Below are 20,367 nucleotides of genomic sequence, written 5' to 3' on the forward strand. Positions count from 1 at the left end.
TAATTACTTTGAGACATTGGCAGGAAGCATGCTTCACACCTTAAATATCTTCATGTAGATAATCAAATCCCATAATTATATATGGGATTTTAAATGTAAGGTCTTCTGTGGAGATGGACAGGTGATTTTTGTCCATTGTCAGAAGCAAATAATTTTTCACTGTAAGAGGACAAGTTGTGCTAGGTCAAAACTAAATTTACTGTGTATATTGGCAAGACATTTCTGAGCTGTAAGATCACATAGAATAGTATTAAAATCAAAAGATCATATGCCAAAAGCTAAGTTTTATTTAATAAACTGTGAACAGTTAACTGCATGCTTTAGCATTTCTTTACCTGAGCATGTGTGATTTTTGTATTGGCTAAGGGACCGATATTCTTTTGAGTTTTTGGTAGCAGACAATATACTTTAGAGGGAAAATTCTTAAGAAATTCTGGTAGTTTGTTGGGGTATGTCCTGGTTTCGGCTGGGACAGAGTTAACTTTCTTTTTAGTAGCTGGTACAGTGCTGTGTTTTGGATTTAGTGTGAGAATGATGTTGATAACACTCTGATGTTTTAGCTGTTGCTAAGTAGCGCTTATCTTAAGCCAAGGACTTTTCAGTTTTTCATGCTCTGCCAGCAAGCAGGTGGGCAAGGAGCTGGGAGGGAGCAGAGCCGGGGCAGCTGACCCCAACTAGCCAAAGAGGTATTCCATACCATGGAACGTCATGCCCAGTATATAAACAGGGGGGAGCTGGCCGGGAGGCGCGGATCGCGGTTCGGGAACTAACTGAGCATCGGTCAGCGGGTGGTGAGCAATTGCATTGTGCATCACTGGTTTTTTTCTTCCCCTCCCCCTTCTTTTGTTGCATTCCTTTTCATTACTATTATTATTATATTTCATTATTACTATTGTTAGTATTATATTTTACTTTAGTTATTAAACTGTTCTTATCTCAACCCACGAGTTTTACTTTTTTTTTCCTTTGCTTTCCTCCTCCTCACCCCACTGGGAGGGGGAGGGGGAAGCGGCTGCGTGGTGCTGAGTTGCTGACTGGGGTTAAACCACGACAGGGTAAGAGGAAGAATAGAGAACTCAAAGTTTAAAATTCATGTGGCACTTCTAAAAACATATACAAATTTGGGAAAGCCTGGAGAAGAATGACCTTGTATGCAGGACTAAGCCTTCACAAATAAATTCTGGGAAATTGGAAACCTGTATAAAAAGTGTTACTTTTTGTTTTGAATGCATTGTCAAACAGCAGAGTCTAAATTCTAGGGTTTTTAATGAATCACTTCAAAAAATGTCTATGTTTTTGTGTAGTTTGAAAGAGAGAATACAATGGAAAATATAATTACTTATCCATTAATAGATAGTTGAATATATTTAATAGTTATACAAAGAAAATAAATGGTGGAACTGGTTTTCTGCCACTTTGTACAACTTTTATTTGCTGTTTTTTCTGTGGCATGAAAGAGACCTTGTTTTTATTGGAGGTTTCTCCACAGAGTAGGTGGTTTTGTAGAAATCCTTGTGAAATCACTGCTTCCTAATATTGAATAGGGCTTGCTTAAATGTTTATGTGGTTCCTGGGCAGATGGGATGAAGTAGTTTAGTCTTGTCCAGTTTGAGGGGTTAGTGACAATGCAGAAGACTGCAGTACCAGGGAGCACGGTCTAAACTGAACTTTGTATTAGAGAGTTAACATCTCTATAAATATGTTAACATAACTTATTCTGGGCATTACAGCTTTTTTGGGGGGGTGTTGGTGCAAGGAGTGGTATACGGAAGTATTAATGAAACAATTCTTGTGATCACTGTAACCTAGGCAAGTGAAAAGAGGTTTCAGAAGAAATCTGGTTCATTCTTGTGTTTCAACATTGGGCCTCTGGGATACTGAAAATACTTAAAAACATACAACTATTTACTAATTCAGTATGTCAAGACCAGAAATGATTCATCATAAATTGTTGAAATATTTGGTTGCCCCCCTGTCATAGTTTAACCCCAGCCGGCAACTAAGCACTACACAGCCACTCGCTCACTCACCTCACAGTGGGATGGGGGGGAGAATTGGAAAGGTAAAGGTGAGAAAACTCATGGGTTGAGATGAAGACAGTTTAATAGGGAAAGCAAAAGCCGCACACGCAAGCAAAGCAAAATAAGGAAGGCCTTGACTCTGTGTGAGCACTGTTCAGCAATAATGAAAACATCCCTGTGTTATCAACACTGTTTCCAGCACAAATCCAAAACATAGCCCCATACTAGCTACTATGAAGAAAATTAACTCTGTCCCAATCAAAACCAGTACACCCTCATATTTTAAATTTAAAGAAACCAATGTGATATGTCAAGAATTAATTCTAGAACAGTTTTGTGTTTTGGTGACAGATGCTTTTCCCTGTTTCATGGCTGTATATTTAAGAGGTATTGGATTGTACTAGAGACTTGGCTGGCAAAGCAGCCAAAAGAAGCTTATAGAAGTGATGATTGATTGGAATTTTTTTCGACCATGTCTTCTAGGGGTAGATGTTTTGTTTCAGTGCAGTAACCCACTAGTAGCTTTTTTATGTTGGTAGTGTAGATACTCAGAAAAAAATTCCAAACAGGAAACTAGTCCATACATTTGTGTTTTAACAGAATTTTAATGTAAAAGGAGTAATACATTAGTTTAGTACTTGAGTTCCATGGTTAGAGTATTACATTGATGGCATTACATTGATGGCAATTCTGCTAGGCACAACTAAGCTAGCTTTAAATATATTTAATGTGCAGAAATATTTGTGCAGCTGCATTAGCAGATACCTCAGTGAAAGATGCAGAATTCATCTGTCAGATTGGGTAAATGTTCAAGTGGCAGCCCATGCTAAACTCCAAGCTTCTGTATCTGCATTGGTACTGACTGATCAACCTAACCTAGCCAGTGTAAAGCTAGAGGAGGAATGTCTGCATGTGTCTCCCTCTTTCCTTTTGACTGCAGTATAGACTATTTTTGGTTACCTCACAGTTGGCAATGCAGATAAATAGTTTCAGTATAGAGAACTCTCTTATTGTTTTAGCAGAACAGAACAATAAAGTTTTTAATTGCTTTATACTTTCAGGAAGATTCAATGACAATATGTTTCTTAGAGGCAGCAGTTAGAAGACCTGCTGTACCACCTGCCCTGTATTTAATATTTTTGAAAGGCTATGGGATACTGGGTTAGTTGATTGATGGCTTTTCATGGTGATAGCCTGCACACACTGAACAGTTTCCAGTACATGAAGAGGAGTAACAAAAGATTTTGCAAAACAAAAATGTTGAGGTTTTTTGTGTTTGGTTTTTTTTTTTTCTAAAGACAAATTATCGGTCGCAACCTGCTAAACATGAATTTAGGCTTAAAAATAGGTTTTGCAATACTTCTTGCAAAAGTAACTTTAATATTTTTGAAAATGCATTGTGTTGTAGGTCACATGTTCTGGTTACTATTTTTTTTTTTATTCTTGCTGTACAGTTTGTTGCAGATAGTCACTAGTCACAGATTGCTGATTTCCATTACTTTGAAATTTGGAAAGGTGGCTTCTGTCAGAAAAAATATTCAAAATTAGTGAATTAAATGGTTGATTGCAATTTTAAATGTAGCAGTTGCAGCTGGTATACTTGCAAAGGGATGAGTTTGTAAAATAACAAAGCACTTCATTGGCAGGGGGGGAATATGCGGATAGAGTGAAGATGGACAACATTGAGAGATGATCTATCTTAACAATAGCATGTGTCTAATTTAAACTACTCAGCTTATGCAGCTATTTAAAATTCATCATTGAGAACAACTGAATGACATTTTAAATCATTATCTTTGTACAACACACAAATACGTCAGCTTATTTTAATTTTTTATCTGTTGTAAACCTTTAAACAGTGCTGTACACAATCCTTTCTGTTGCAAAGGCAAGGTATTTAGGAAAATTAATGTGGTATAGGAAAAGTAAGGTATTTCTCAGTTGGAAAGCTGTCTGTCATCTGAAAAGCTGATTAAGTAACCTGATTTCATTAATAAATTAGGAAACTTTACTGGCTGCTTTTGAAAAATGTCTTCATATGTAGTTATATCAATGGGATAGCAAAGGAAAGCAACAGACTTTCCTTGACTGAAGGTTGATCTAGGGAAAGTCAGTCATCAGATCTTGAAATAATCTCTGGAAGCCTTAAACTATTTTTTTTTCTATCTACATACAATTAGATATAATATAGAGGAGTTTATTTGGTTTTCAATTGTGAATCCAAAAGTTCTATGTATTTTACTAGAAACTAAAATGTTTATAAGGGTGAGAGTCATCTTGCCTAACTTCTAAGTGTTTAAAAATCATCCTGATGTTCTTTTAATGGTCAATATAGAGAAACAGACCTTTCCAGAACACAGTCTGTATGACCTATTATGTGCCTATTTTTAGGATGAGATAAGTCTTCCTTTAGGGATACCTGTTCTTTCTGTTAACTATAAAGGGAGTTTAAGTTGATTACTGTAAACTTAAGAGTCAAGTTAGATGCTGTGGTTAGGCCACCCTAATGTGCGTATATGAGTACTTCTCTGCATATAGATGAAATACAGCAATGCATATGTTAATTGTGTGCTGCTTAATGAAGTGCAATATTGCATAATCACATGGTTTCTTGAGAGATTAACTGATGGCAGTTCAAATGTTTTTATCAAATAGATACCCTAAAATAGATTTTCACATAATCTACATCTTAAAATACTTCCAATATTTTAAAAAGTACAAATATAAATTATTATGTTATTCTGTAGTGGAAAAAATGGGTACAATTTACACTTAAAATATTTTTTGTGTCTTCCTTTTTTGTTATTTAAAGTAGGTAATGTCTGGAATTATCTCCAAGTACTTTATTTAAATATAGACTTGATATCGCCTGCCATTTGAAAAAAAAAATCAATTATAATGGGCTGCAGCTCATAGTAGTAAGAATTGACAGTGTATTATAAAAAAATTATCTTAATCTACTGTATAATTTTGGAACTAATTATGTTTAGAAATGCACTAAAAAGGAGAATATTCAATAAACATTTTCAAAACAGCTTGATAACAGAGCAGGTAACCTCTTAGATGTTCATATTTATGGCATTGAAGAAAGGACTTAAGATATAATACCAGACTATATAGTCTCTCTTTTTTATCAAAATGAGAATGGGATAGATTTTTCTTTCCTAGATAATACTAAATGTGCTGTTAGTTGATTACCTTTGATCATTGAGAAATCTTGAACACATACACACGAAAGTAGAGAAACACAAGTTTCATCTTTTCATACATATTTTGCTTAGTAAATAGTCACATAATAATCTAAGCAACAATCCCATGCCACTGGTCGCTATTTCTTATAAGGCAGGTCTATGCTTCCTGTGAGGAAAAGTTTTCATATTTAAGAAATTTTATCCCATTATTGATAGAAGTGCTTCTTGGGGCATCCCATTCCCTGCTGTTTGTATGTATACCCTGTGTTTCCTGCCCTCCCTCAACAAAACCAGCACAGTTACTTTATCTGATGTTTGAATATTTCTAAGTGACAGAGAGAATCTTTTGGTGTTTTTAAAGCAAAAAATCTATTTTGTCTTTTCTGACATTTATTTATATATATAAAAATTCTTACAACTTCTCTGCTCTTATGCAAAGAGTTAAGTTTTTGCTGCTTCCACTAATCATGATGTCCTGAAAACTAAGAAAAGGAAATCTAATTGAAAGGATACAGATTTTGTAAAACTACCTGGAAGCTTTTGTAAGACTACTTGGGAAAGCTCAGCAGACATTTGAGAGAACAGCTTTTGCATTAAATGCCTATTGTGTGGGGTTTTTTGTTTGTTTCTAAACTAAAGGGCAATAAATCTCTCTGTTCTCACCTCATGTCTTCTAAAATGTCTTGCCTTTAATCAAGGAGGGAAGAAAAAAATCAGTGTCTATGTTTTACTTCAGAAAAAAAGAGAGATTTATGTGAGGAGGAACACCTTTTCTACCTTTTCTACCTTTTCTACCTTTTCTACCTTTTCTACCTTTTCTATCTTTTTCTCCCCAAAGGAACAAAAAGCTGTGTATGTTATATGCACAGTATACATATATATGTACTATATATACATATTTGTGTGTATGGATGTATGCATGTGTACAAACATGCATTCACATATAGTTAAGTCAAGACTGAGGAAGTATTTTAACCGAGATTATTTCAGCAACAAACATGCAGTGACTTGAATGGTGCTATATTTTTGCCTTTGAACTCTGGATTTTTGTAGTGAAGAATCTTGAATACACCCACTTGAGTTTGTGCATTCTGACAGAACATGTATAACTCCACTGTGGTTAAAAATTTATTTATTCACTTCCCTGCATTCACTGTTGTGTAGTTTGATGGAATATTTTTCACCTAGCTTGATATTTTACATTGAAGATACAATTGTCTTATTTTTGGTTTGATATAACTTCTGTAAATTCTTACAAGTATGTAAAATCTGCATTTAAACTTTGGTTTAATTATTCTCAGGTTGATAGTGAATACCATTGCATTTGGCTATCAGTAAGCCTAAATGAAAACAAAATTATATTTCAGAATAGTGTATTCCTAGCTACCCATTATGTGATTGTGTGCTTGTGCTTATTAAACTCCCACAATACTGTAAAGCATAATTAACCTCAAATTGGCCAAATACATATTACTTTTTAAAGCATTTGTGCATCTTAGAACAGTCTTAGTGTAGATGACCAAAATACAGCTTTATAATTCATAAATATAGTTATTTTACAAACTTGATTTTCCTTGACATTTTTCTTGTATAGTAAGATACTGTTTTCATTGACCACCCATTATTTCATAGTAGAGGATGGAGGTGAAAGATCAGTCTGTGTCACCTTTGGCTGCTTCTTCTTTGTGAAAGCAATGGCAATCCTGATTGTGACAGAAAGCTATCTAGAGTTTGGACTCGAATCAGGTAACTCCTTTCTTCAGGGTTTGCAACAGCTCTAGTGATTACATTACTTGAAAAATGAATTTTAAGCACTTTAGGTGGTTTTGAGAATATCTGTATTTAAATGAACTCTATATGTAATACACTTTTAGGAAATCTTGCTTTGGAATGTCGATTCTGAAGGATATCCTGTATATTTTCCTTGCTTTGTTTTAAATAGTGTAGTCTTTACCTGGGTTGTTTGCTTTGTTAATTATATTTACTTTCTAGTTTCATTTTTAACCCATTTTGCCTTGCATAGTACAGTGAAGCTCCTCTACTGAAAAAAAGTTACTTACCTTCTTAAAAATGAATGTTTTATTCATGTTCATGAAATGTACAAATATCAGAGATGTTTTCAAAGACTGTTTGTGTTAATAACTGAGTTTTATTGCATTGTGGCATACTAATTAGCACATGAAAGAGCTATGCTAGACATAATTTGTTAATAATAATGATGATAATGCTAGACAAAATTTGTTTAAAATATGTCCTGTTACCTAGCATTTTATTTCAAAAAAAGAGATTTTATATTTTTACTGTGATAAAATACATATAATTTATGTCTCTGCAGGATTCTCGAATTTTTCAGAAAGTGCTATGCAGTTTCTTGAAAAGCAGGGTTTGGAATCCCAGTAAGTTTCTGGAAATACATTGGTCTTCATTATGTTGCATTTATAACTGAACCACTTGGATTTTCTTAGCAAGCATTTGTCTTGCATGCTTTGCTCTTATACGCACTTATAATCTCTGTATTAATGTGAAGAGGTGGATTAATGAAAATAATCTATCAATATTTACAAAGTAACTTAAGTTGCATTTGTGTATTCCCTTTTTATTCCAGTCCATAAAATACAGTTAAAAACTATAAAAGTCTTTCTCATGGTAATTCTTAAACAGTCCCTTCAGCTTTGAAAAGATTGCTTAAAACAGGAGATAAGTATTTTTTGCAGTTCCTGTGGTATGCAGGAGGATGAGAGTGCAAAAGCTACAGATGGAGCCTGCAATAAAGTTGGAATTAGGAGTAAATTTTGGCTTCCAGTCATGTTTTCAGGCTATAATAGTATTTTCCTCTTAGGCAAATACATCTGCTTGCTACAGTACATCCAAGTTTTGTATAGACTGACAAAGGAATGTTCCATAGCTTATGATGTTACTTATATATACAATCACTGTCATAGCCTCTGTATATTGTAAATGGAATTCTGTTACAATCCTTGCCTTAAACACACGATCTGAAATGCTTGTATGGGGTATGTCATCACTGTGGGAATACAAATTTGAATTTCAAGTATTATATAAGAATTATAGATTTTTTTTTTTATTTGTGAGGAACAGAAGTTTCAAATATGTACTTAGAATAATGTGTCATTTATAGATATGGATATTTAATGAGAAAGAAACCCTTCAACTGAATCCCATGTGTTTCTTAACCTTTCTTCACTCTGTTTTTCATAAACTATTCTGAATTTACTAATTTCTGTATTAATTTTTCTGTTTGTGTCCATTTCCTTTTAAACATTCACAGTGCTTTGGCTGTTTACAGCAGTGATTGAGTTGATGATGGTGTCTCTTGGTAGTTTGAATAGCATAACTTAAAAATAAAAATAAAAATTTGCCTTTGACCAGTTAAACTTGCGATGTATCTGTTCTTCTGTTAAAAGTATAATCATCGAATTCATTCCACTAGCTATTTTTATTGCATAACTTGTTAATCACAATATAAAATTATTCTTTTTTGGTTTTTTTTTTGCTCTGCTAACAAATTTAACATCTTGTAGGAAGTTGCTTAGGTTTTGGTTTTCTTATATTGAAGAGCTTTTTATTCTTTTTAGTAAATAAATAGGTGACTTGCTTGGTTTTTATTTTAATTTGATTAAATGTTAGATACTGTTGATTTGAAAGTAGTTTCTGATTCCCCCCCCCCCAATACTTATTTCCTTTCTTTTCTTTTAGGGGTCCTGTGTCTAAACTACCCTTCAAATTGTTCCTGGCTGTTCTGTGTTCACTTATTGGTGCTTTTTTGACATTCCCTGGCTTGCGACTGGCTCAAATGCATCTGGATGCTCTGAATTTAGCAACAGAAAAAATAACACAGTAAGAGAAAATATATACACATAGGTATATGCTACTCAGTCTTAAATCTCAGTTTATTGTCTGAAAATAAACAAAGCAAACTATTCCAATAAGAAGGTAGTGACTAAGACTTCTGTTGCTGCCTGCTTTTCATATCTCCAGCAGACTTGTGACCTGCCTCTTTGTGCTCAACCTGCCCTCTGCCGATCTATTACATTCTTTGCCTCGAAAGTGGAATATGAGTTGAGTTAAAGAAGCATTCCTTTTCTTTCCTCGTATGAGAGATCCACCATGAATGTTTCTACTTCCTGTTTCCTTTCCCCCATATCTTTTTGGAAAATCAAATAACTGTCTGGAAGAAGAGGTGCAGCCACAGACTTTTTTTTTTTCTTTTTTTTCTAGATGGGCCTTTGTTAATAAGATTAGGTTAAGATACAAAGAAAAAACAGAAAGTGAAGAAATAGCTTCAGAAAGGCAGTCAATTTGGAACACATTAAAAGGGAATCTAAAACTCAGTGAAAACTTCTGTTAATAAATATTGAATTTAGAGTAACATATAGGAAGTGCATTCAATTATTAAAGCTTTTATGGCTTTAAAATGAAAAGTAAATTAAAATTGTCCTTTTCAGTATTTCAGTATTTCTTACATTATGATGACCCAGAATATATAATAAGGCTCAGAGGTTAGTACCAGCTTAAAGGAACATTTTCATTTTCAGCTGTTCTTGAGTTTGGAATTAAAATGTTCTCTTATATTTAACTATTTCTCTTCATCATTCTCTGGTTGAGGGAACAACTCCAAATGTCTTTCATAGATCATAACCTCTGAATATTTAATGCATGTTAATGACAAATTCTGCAGTATAGGCCATTGTGATCATTTAGTCTGGCCACTTTCATAAGAGAACCATTAAATTTTCTGATATGTAAATTATTTATGCTCAAACTGAAGTGTATTTTTTTCCAAAAAATGCCCCGTTTAAAAAATTAAACTATGTTTAAAAGTTGATCCTTTACTCTTGGTAAATTGTTAACTAATTACTTTGTATTAGACTTGCACTCTCATTGTAGTTGAATGCATCCAATTACAGCTGCAAGCTATTGACTTTTGTTGTATCTGCTATTAAGTTTCAGTCTATGTGTAGACTGTGATCAAGTCACCTCTTAAATTCCTGAGTTTTTAATTTTTATGGTTTTCAATATTTTAAAATTTCTTGTGCCTTTTCTGTAACTATCCTCTAATTTTCCAACATCTATCTTGATCTGTGGATATGAGATCTTAGGCAGAAATATAAAATCTCTGAAACAGGACTTCATTAATCAAGAACTAAGAGGGTAATTAATAACCACTAGTATGGGATTATGAAAAAAATAAATCTTGTCTAACTTGATGTTTAGGGGATATTAGAACTGATTATTAAAGATAACATTGTGCAGCATCAAGCAAATTCTTTTTAAAGGTCTACCAATACTTTGACTATTAAACTGGAACAATATAAAAATAACATTAAATGGATTAAAACTTGGTCAGATATCAATGTAGTTAGGTAATGCAATTATAAACAAAGAATAATTGCCGAGAGATTATTTCTAATGGGCTCTGAAAAGATCGGTATTTGCCCTTAGTGGTGTGTTTTTGTCAATAAGTAGATCATTACTGACTGTTTGCAGTTGTTTGACAGTGACTAAAGGGGAGTAGTAAATGAGGATGACATGTCATTGATACAAAGCTGTTTAATTTGGGTGCGGAGAAAACAATGCCTTTCCATATAAGGTAAATATAAGGTCATACATTTGTAAAAGAAAAAAGACACAAGCCATAATTACAGAATGGGAGACTTATAGGGAGCAGTGACTTAAAAAAAAAAAATGGAGATTAAGCAAATGATGAATTGCCACTTCAGTAATGTGGTCAAAATTATTAACGTGAATCTTGCATATATAAATAGGGAATAAGTTTTTGGATAAAATAGAATTAAAATAATCTGGTGTCAATTTTAATTTCAATCGCCTGTTTGGTTTTCCTTTAGCAGCATCCTTCCCCGTATATATTTTGGAGTTCTCTTAATCAATTCATACCATTTTCCTACACATTCACTCCATTTCCAGAGCCTGCTTTAAGAGTCTTTTAGCCTTTCTACCTCTACTCAAATAAACACAAAGTGGTTCTTGCCACTCTGGCACATTCCAGTCCACTAATCCAATAGGCTGTCTTAAATAAGTAGAAGCTCATTTCACAAGTTACTGAAATGCTTTGGACTGCTCCTCAAGGTTCCTAAGTAAAAATCTTCATTAAACTGGATGATCTGACCTGTGAAAAGTGTTTCTCCTGGTCTGTATAGATAATAGAAATTAATCTGAGTACATTTTTAATAAAGCAAAAAAAAATATTCACTAATATAGCAGCATATTTTCCATAATTATCCATCTAAGATACTCACCCTCTAGATTAAAACAGTAATGGCTACTGCAGTTTGGTATTATGCCATTGTATGGAAATTTTCAACAACTGTCTTTTACTATAGTGTGGTATAATGTGTGTAGTTCCTTTGGTTAGTTTGTTCGAATATCTAAAAAACTTGATTTATTCCAAAGAGCACTTTTTTTAAACCACAACCAGTGTGATTTCACAGTATGTAATATTACTGTTTTGTTGAGACTTAAGTCATACTTATAAAAAAAGGGAAGTAATTCTCTTATTTACCTTTCCTCCCCTATTTTAAAATTTGTATTACTCTTCTGTAATCTCTACTGGTTCAATAGTATGGTAACTGTATTTAATAACCCACTCCCTTTTTTTCCCTCTTCCAGAACATTGCTACATATAAACTTCTTGGCTCCTTTACTTATGGTTCTACTGTGGGTAAAACCAATCACTAAGGACTACATTATGAACCCACCTTTGGGCAAAGAGAGCGTACCTTTGTAAGATTCCCTTTAAAAATTCTTTCTGGGGTATTGAGGATAAAACCTTAAGTCTAAGTAGTGCCCTGTAAAAGTCATAGCAACATGGAAAACTTAAAATTGTGGTTGTGACTAGCATCTATCATGAAAGGTATCGCAGAAGTTCCAACTGAGCTGTAAAGGGCTTCTGTTGTTTAGGAAGAATGAGAATTAGTCACAGTGTTGAATCTGATGAAGAATGGTAAGGAAGTGGTTCCCAAAGAGCTGCTATCTTCTGGCATCTCTGTGTCAGAGTTCTGCATTGTTCTTCCTAGGGACAGAATACCACATCATTGCCAGCTTCTAATACCTTACATCTTACTTATTGGTGTAAGAGAAGTGATTTCACTGAAGACAATTGAGATACATTGGTATAAGAACTGACCTAAGGTTCTTAGTACTATGAGACTTGTCTTAAAATCTATGTGTAGATGAAGTGCATATGAAATTTGATAGCTAAAATATTTAAAAGCATAAAAAGGGAAAGAATTTTCAGGAAGAATTGTATCTGAAATCAATATTGTATAAGTAGCATAGGTGATTGTCATTGTCACTTTATTAACAGATAATTCAAAATAGTATTCAGAGTTGAAACTGATATGATTTGCTGTCACTTTTATTGCTTTCTAGATCTAAAAGATGCTTCTAAGATAACTGTGATCACTGAGCTATTGTGTAAAACATTGCAAATATATAATTTTTGTGTTTCCATTTTACTCTTCAGTTAATCTTAATGAGAGTTGTGCTATAGCAATGTATCTAAGGCAGTTGAAGATGTTATCTAGAACTATATATCTCAAAACTTGGAATTATCTGAAAGAGCCTGCTTTTTAGTGTCCTGTCTTCATTACTCAGAATTCAAGCATTTAAGAGTTGTTCTTGTTTGCAGATAAATGGGTACTAATTTGGATCTAATGCTGTAATAGGGCTACCAAGAAGTAGCAGTGTGGTGGGTTGACCTTGGCTAGTTACCAGGTGCCCACCAAGCTGCTCTATCACTCTCCCTCCTCAACTAGACAGGGGGAGAAAAATATGATGAAAGGCTTGTGGGTCAAGATAAGGACAGGGAGATCACTCAGCAATTACTGTCATGGGCAAAACAGACTCGACTTGGGGAAATTAATTTAATTTATTGCCAATCAAAATCAGAGGAGGATAATGAGAAATAAGAACAAATCTTAAAACACCTTCCCCCCACCCCTCCCTTCTTCCCAGGCTCAACTTCACTCCCAAATTCTCTACCTCCTCCCCAGAGCAGTGCAGGGGACAGGGAATGAGGGTTGCGGTCAGTTCATAATGCTTTCTCTCTGCCACTTCTTCCTCCTCATGCTCTTCCCCTGCTCCAGCATGGGGTCCCACCCACAGGAGACAGTCCTCCATGACCTTCTCCATCGTGAGTCCTTCCCACAGGCTGCAGTTCTTCATGAACTGCTCCAGCATGGGTCCACCATGGGGCCACAGGTCCTGCCAGAAAACCTGCTCCAACGTGGGCTCCTCTCCATGGGGCCACAGGTCCTGCCAGGAGCCTGCTCCAGCACGGGCTCTCCATGGAGTCACAGCTTCCTTCAGGGCACATCCACCTGCTCCGGCATGGGGTCCTCCATGGGCTGCAGGTGGATATCTGCTCCACCGTGGACCTCCATGGGCTGCAGGGAGACAACCTGCGTCACCATGGTCTTCACCATAGACTGCAGGGGAATCTCTGCTCTGGCACCTGGAGCCCCTCCTCCCCCACCACTGACCTTGGTGTCTGCAGAGCTGTTTCTCTCACATCTCACTCCTCTCTCTCTGGCTGCTGTTGCGCAGCAGTTCTTTCCCCTTCTTAAATATGTTGTCACAGAGGCGCTACCAGTGTTGCTGATTGCTGATTGGCTCGGCCTTGGCCAGCAGCAGGTCCGTCTTGGAGCCAGCTGGCACTGGCTCTATCGGCCATGGGGGCAGCTTCTGGCATCTTCTCACAGAAGCCACCCTTGTAGTCCCCCCACTACCAAAACCTTGCCATGCAAACGCAATACAAGCAGTAAAGAGAATGGGGGGAGAAGTGAATATTACTTGCACATGAACTCCATAACTGTGGATTGTGTGTAACTATTTTTAACAATATGCTTAAAGATTTCTTTACAGATGATACAAATAACTCTGTAGCAGTAGGTGACCTTTGGAAAACAACATTACCCTTTTTATCCACAGAATGTCAGAAGATACATTTGACACCATGCGGTTGTGGATTATAATCCTGTTGTGTGCTTTACGGTTGGCTATGATGCGCAGTCACTTACAGGCCTATCTGAATTTAGCCCAGAAATGCATGGATCAGATGAAAAAGGAAGCCGGCAGAATAAGTACAATTGATTTACAAAAAATGGTAAGTATAATGGCACTAAGGTTACATATATTTGGGTGCTCTGTCTGTGCAAATTTTTTCCATAGAAAAACATAAACATCTGGTTTGTTGTCTTCCTTGGCACCAGAACTGAAATTTGAATGAAGCTTCCTAAACTATATCCTTTATAAAAATAGCACCATTACAGCAAAATTCTGCAACCCAAAATATGCAAAGATGCATCATCCATATTATTCAGATGCTTTGCCTTAAGTTGTTCCTCTGTTGTTCTAAGAGATTCCATCTTGAAGTATTCTTTACAAATATCTTGGCAAGCCTTATGTTTATCTTGATGAGTGTTTCTGTTCAGCATGAATTGAACCTGGGGAGTGTATAGGGTAAGTGGTGATTTCTTAGCTACAGCATGGAAAAAAAAGTCAGATTTAGATAGAAGGGCAAAATATTGTTACCTAATCCCAACTGTAATTTTTAAATTGGGGCAAAATTTAAGATAGGATGATTATATTTTGGGATAAAATAAGACATGTTTAGTTCTGTAAGACCACTCTCAAATGCCATAGCCTAGATATAAAACCATCTGCCCATCTTGTTACTGTGGCAAGTGATAAAAGGGAAAGATTTCCTTGAGGGTTTTTTTTTAAGAAAAGTAATAAAAAAAAGTCAACAAACAGAGGAAATAGATAGAAATTTGTAAGCTTGATATAGAGTGGTGTTGTGTGTTTCCTGCAAAATGAACTTATTTCTAGTGTTGCATGATAGTGCTGCCTGATAATCTTGCTGAGTCAGGGTGTATTCCAGAAGGAATATTGAAGTATGCCATAGGACATAGCTTCCTCTCTGTTTTTAGATCATCACTACTATAATCTTGTCTTTGTTATTTCAAATACGTAGTTACAAACCAAGTGACTGGCATTGGACTTCAGAAAAGAGGTTAGGAAATACAGCTAGCAACAATTGTTTATGACAGAACTGTTCTAGTTGTTGTGAATGCATAATTTTAGTTTTGTGAGCTTTCATCTTATTGATAAAATAATAATGCCTTCTGTATGTGGTGTTTCCTAAATCCGTTTATCCAATAGTTCAAATATCTTCTCTTTAAGAAGCTCAGGGCCACTAAATATAGTCCTATTTGGTTTTACTAGCCATGCCTGCTTTCTTTTCTTCTGGTGCTTTTGCCAGTAAAGTCTTTCCTATCTGTCTTCCTACAATGATCATTACTTTTTTTTATTTGCTCTTTTCATCATATGCCATCAATTATCTTAAAATATTTTGTCTCATGCTTTTTCTTCTGTCAATGTTTTACTGCTTTTTTTCTCATGTTAGTTTTTTGATACTTGATCATCTCAAAGCCCTTTGAGGTTTTAAAGCTATTTCCAAAAATGTCAGGGCTGCCTTCATCTTTTTTTGCCACCCTGTATTCTGTTCTTTTCTAAAATCCAGTTAACTTTATTTTACTGCTTGCTTGCTATTGATTTTATGACTTTTTTTCCTTCTTCATTTGTTCTAGCCTTTTAGGTCAACAGTTTATGTAAAATATGTAATGTAACAATCTTGAGAAAGCTGGAACAGATTGGGAGCAGGGGGAGGGATAAATCTGAGTGGTTTTCAATGAACCATAATGTGTACCTGAAATAAAGATCATTTAAATGCTTTGTTATTGATGAACTGCTAATGAAAATTCCTCTTGTCATTTTTTTTAAAGTACTAGTGTTTTCCATTTGGAGATCTTACAAATATCTCACTTTGAAAAGGGACTGCAATATTAACCAAAGTTTCATTTACTTTTGATCAGGCTTTGGACTGTTTCTACAGTCACAGTACTTAATTTTCGAAATGGGATTTAGTTTGTAAATCACTTGGGATAATCATATATTTAGCTTTGAGATGGCTTACAAAATTCTAGTGTTTTCACATATGAATATTTGAATTATAGCATTCAGTTTGCATAAGCAAAATTAATCTTGTTTGTGTTAACAGAACCGCTACTTATAACTATTTTCTTTCAGCAATTCCTCTCAGGATTGTAAGTGTCCTGAAACTAGAATTCATTATAGGGATCGCTTCTTCATTAGGTCTTTTGAAGACAATATTTCACATACCAAAACACACTATAAAACTTTTAAAATAGCTTTTTTGCATAAGAACTGAGGTTTTTTATTAATTGCTTGTTTTTCCTAAGCATATACATAAAGGTTTGCTTTGATCACCCAGAACTCATGAATTACTCTTTTCTATTTTCCCAGGTGGCTCGGGTATTCTATTATCTTTGTGTAATTGCACTGCAGTATGTTGCACCATTGGTAATGGTCCTTCACGCAACTCTGCTTTTGAAAACACTAGGTAGGCAAAATTTGATGAACAAAACTGTGTTCTGTTCTATATAGGGCATTTATATTTTCAGTCTACTAAAGAAAATTAGAATCTAGTCCAACCCTCCTGCTCAAGCAGAGTCAGCTACAGCAGGTTGCCCAGGACTGTGTCCAGTCGGGTTTTGAGTATCTCCAAGGAGGGAGAATTTACAACCTCTCTGGGCAACCTGTTCCAGTGTTTGACCACCCTCACAGTAAAAAAGTGTTTTCTTGTGTTCAGATGGAATTTCCTGTGTTTTAATTTGTGCCCATTGCCTCTTGTCCTGTCAGTGGGCAGTACTGAGAAGAGCCTGGCTCCCTCTTCTTCATTCCCTCCCATCAGGTATTTATATGGAGTAATAAGATCCCCCCTGAGCCTTCTCTTCTCCAGGCTGAACAGTCCCAGCTCTCTCAACCTCTCCTCATATGAAAGATGCTCCAGTCCCTACATCATCTTTTTGGCCCTGCGCTGGACTCTCTCCAGTATGTCCACGTACTGGGGAACCCAGAACTGGACACAGGACTCCAGGTGTGGCCTCACCAATGCTGAGTACAGAGGAAGGCTCACCTCCCTTGACCTGCTGGCAAAGAGCTGATAAACAGCTTTTAAGCTGTGCTCTTCTCTTGCTGCTTTTGACATCTTTCAACAATGAGCTGTATAAAGCATTGTTGATTTAACTTTATGAATATCTCTTAATTTTTTTTCAATATTTCAAACTTCAGTGGACTTTTTGAACAGAAATTGTAAGATGTGGGGTTTATTTCATTATTGGGAGATCTGATGTCACTGGTTTTTTTCTTTCTTTTGAGGGATGTCTTTCACAGCCTACCATGCAGTGGCAGCATTCATTTTGCCAAATGTGAACAGAAAGAAATAGGCATTATTAGTCTGTGATTCATTACATCCTGAAATAGACATCTACATCTGGTGAGATGAATCACACCCAGCACTGACAGGGTCACAAGGCAAGTGATTCACATGTAAAAGTTAGGATGTCAAAAGGTAAGGTGAATCCTACCCTGATAGCTTACTAGTATTGTCAGGAAGCCATGTGGATGGACACAGTTAGCATTTACTAATTTATAAGTAAAATTTTGCAAATTTTTTTTGTTTGACAAATATATATAAGATGATCTATAGAGTTGCTAGAAATAACAGAACTTAAAATCTAATTCTACAAATATCTTATGTGTTACTCTGTTTTTTAACAGGTAATTATTCTTGGGGCATCTACCCAGAATCTAATTCTGACACTGCAGTAGAAAACAATCCACTTCCCAGTTCAGTTTATTCTGAGTCTCCATCTGTTGATGGAAAGATGAAAGTAACTGTAGTGCAAATAACAATGGCTTTGGGAAGCCTAAAGAATATTTTCACTCCTCTCCTATTCCGAGGACTCTTGTCTTTCCTCACCTGGTGGATTGCTGCTTGCCTCTTTTCCACAAGCCTCTTTGGGCTTTTCTATCACCAGTACCTGACTGTGGCATAAACCGATCAACTGACAAAGCAAGTATGAGGTCAAATTCTAGATACAAACCCAAGTACCCAAGAGGAGATGAAGAAAAAACTATATATGAAGAAAAAACATATCAGCATTTATTCTTAAACACTTATTCTGTGTTCTCAGGGTGAATATTCTTATAATGTTTAAAATCGCAACTGGATTTGTTACTTTTTGTTACTGAAATGGTAGGTAACTAATTGAATTATGGTACTGGGATTGACTGACATTATTGTGTGGCGGGTATCGGTGGACACGTTGAAAAGATAACACCTCAGAGTATATTTGTTTCCATAAACAGCAAGCCACCCTCAAAATTTTGTATTTTAAGAATCAAGAGTCAGTGACTGAACTATGTTAGTAGGGTACCGGATATGCTAATGGTGGCTGCCTAGTAAGTAAAATCTTGAAACAGCCATACAATGAAACAGTAGGGGGATTTAAAAAAATTGTTGGATAGCTATTGATCACTTTTCTCCATGAAAAATGAAATAATCCAACAGGGCAAAAGCAATACTGTATATTACAGTAAAGAAAGTTGTATAAAATTTAAATTTAACACAGGAATAGATGTGTGAATCTGGCAGATATTGCTGCCTAAATATATGCATGAATGCTTGTGCAGTGAGAAGGGTGTTATAAATATTATTTCAGTCTCTGCAGTCATTTTGAAGTAATGGCCATGTGGGACATTTGGGTCTTTTAAATTTCTTCTTTTCAGGTAATGGATAAATTCCATTGAATTCACAAAATAATTGAAGTAGATTAGTGACACCAATCAATCATTTCAAAACAAAACAATTTAATCCTGCTGATTGATGTATCTGTGTAATGTACATATAAATATATATTATATATTAAATATATAATATATATGAAATCTATTAAATATCGAATCTTTATTTTAAATTGCTGAATGTATGTTACAAGGCAGTGGGACAGGGATATATGTGTATCTAGTAATTTCAAGATCCCTTTTGAAATGAAAATTAATTTTTTTTGACAGTTCACTTGAAAGGGCTATTTGGTTTTGGTGCCTCTATAAAGGTACTTACCTATATTAAAAAAACTGTTAATCTTGATGTTTCTGCTCTGTCAGATCATCATCTTTTGCCAGTCTAATCTGTGTTAACTTGGCCATATATTAATAACTAATAACTTTTGACTTCAGAAATAGATTTTCTGTATAATAAAGCAGATATAGTAAGGAGGAGCAAAGCATTAACTTTACAAGTTTTGTTTAGTTGGAAGGATAGATCCTAAGTATAAAAACATTGTTAAGCAAACTAGAATGACAATTTTTCATGATTCATGTAATCAGAAAACAGGAATGGGAATTTATATGCAGTAGTTTTTTTTAAAAGTTAATATTACACTGTAAAGAGAGTTCTCAGTGTTTAACTAATATTAGCTATTTTTATGTTACTGGTTTTTTACTCTTGAATTTCTGTAAAGCTTTGCCATATAATAAGCATTTATAAATGGAAAAGCTTAACAAATATTTAATCCATTGCAAACTACCATATGGGAAAGCAAACTGTCAGTGAATGCAGAAAATTAAAGATTTAAGCTGGTGATAAACTGTCTTGCTACATTGAACGTTTTTGAAGTTATTTATTAGCTTATTAAGTTGCACTTACTGATACAAGGAAAAGATGTATGTACACCAGCTTGTACCTTTTGTATGCATTTGGGATATCTGAGAACACCTTGCATGATTCTAGCAGTTTCATTGCAGTATAGTATTTCAGTGCTACTGGTACTGTAAGCTTTGTTTTTTCACACCACCTTTTTGTAACTAATGGTGACAAACGCTCAACTGTGTGAACTGGCCTAAAGAATATTTGACTTCATAGATTCAGATCTTGAAACATTCCTAGGAAATGTCATTCAGACCAATAGAATGTCAAAATATGACAGGTCCAGCAATACTGGACCCACTTTCTGTTAGTCTGAGATATGTGATTAGTAATGGAATTAATAAGGCCAGCTTTTAAGTTACAGTTAAGTTATAGTTAGATATCCATGGTTAATGTTTCATACAGGAAAATAATAAAACATAGTGCAGTTTCTTGTGAACTTAGCCCAAGAAGCTCATTAGATAGATTAGACGTAACCTATTATTGCAATCTGAAGGATAGAAATGAACTTTAGATACTGGAGAAAGCTTCAAAATAATGC

The 20,367-nt window shown here is 35.1% G+C and overlaps 1 protein-coding gene across 1 annotated transcript in view; it reads left to right on the forward strand.

Moving 5' to 3' along the window:
• Positions 1–20,367, forward strand: part of LOC127029287 (transmembrane protein 161B-like) — a gene marked incomplete at its 5' end in the record, with an annotated part of 124,282 nt that overhangs the window by 29,058 nt on the left and 74,857 nt on the right. Inside the window, 7 exons of the mRNA XM_050914854.1 lie at positions 6,807–6,958; positions 7,548–7,608; positions 8,930–9,070; positions 11,861–11,974; positions 14,183–14,357; positions 16,580–16,676; positions 17,897–18,018. Coding sequence (XP_050770811.1) covers positions 6,807–6,958; positions 7,548–7,608; positions 8,930–9,070; positions 11,861–11,974; positions 14,183–14,357; positions 16,580–16,676; positions 17,897–18,018 — 862 coding nt within the window. The remainder of the gene's footprint in view (positions 1–6,806; positions 6,959–7,547; positions 7,609–8,929; positions 9,071–11,860; positions 11,975–14,182; positions 14,358–16,579; positions 16,677–17,896; positions 18,019–20,367) is intronic.

The sequence above is a fragment of the Gymnogyps californianus genome, unplaced genomic scaffold (genome assembly GCF_018139145.2).
Source record: "Gymnogyps californianus isolate 813 unplaced genomic scaffold, ASM1813914v2 HiC_scaffold_94, whole genome shotgun sequence".
NCBI classification, from domain to species: Eukaryota; Metazoa; Chordata; class Aves; order Accipitriformes; family Cathartidae; genus Gymnogyps; species Gymnogyps californianus.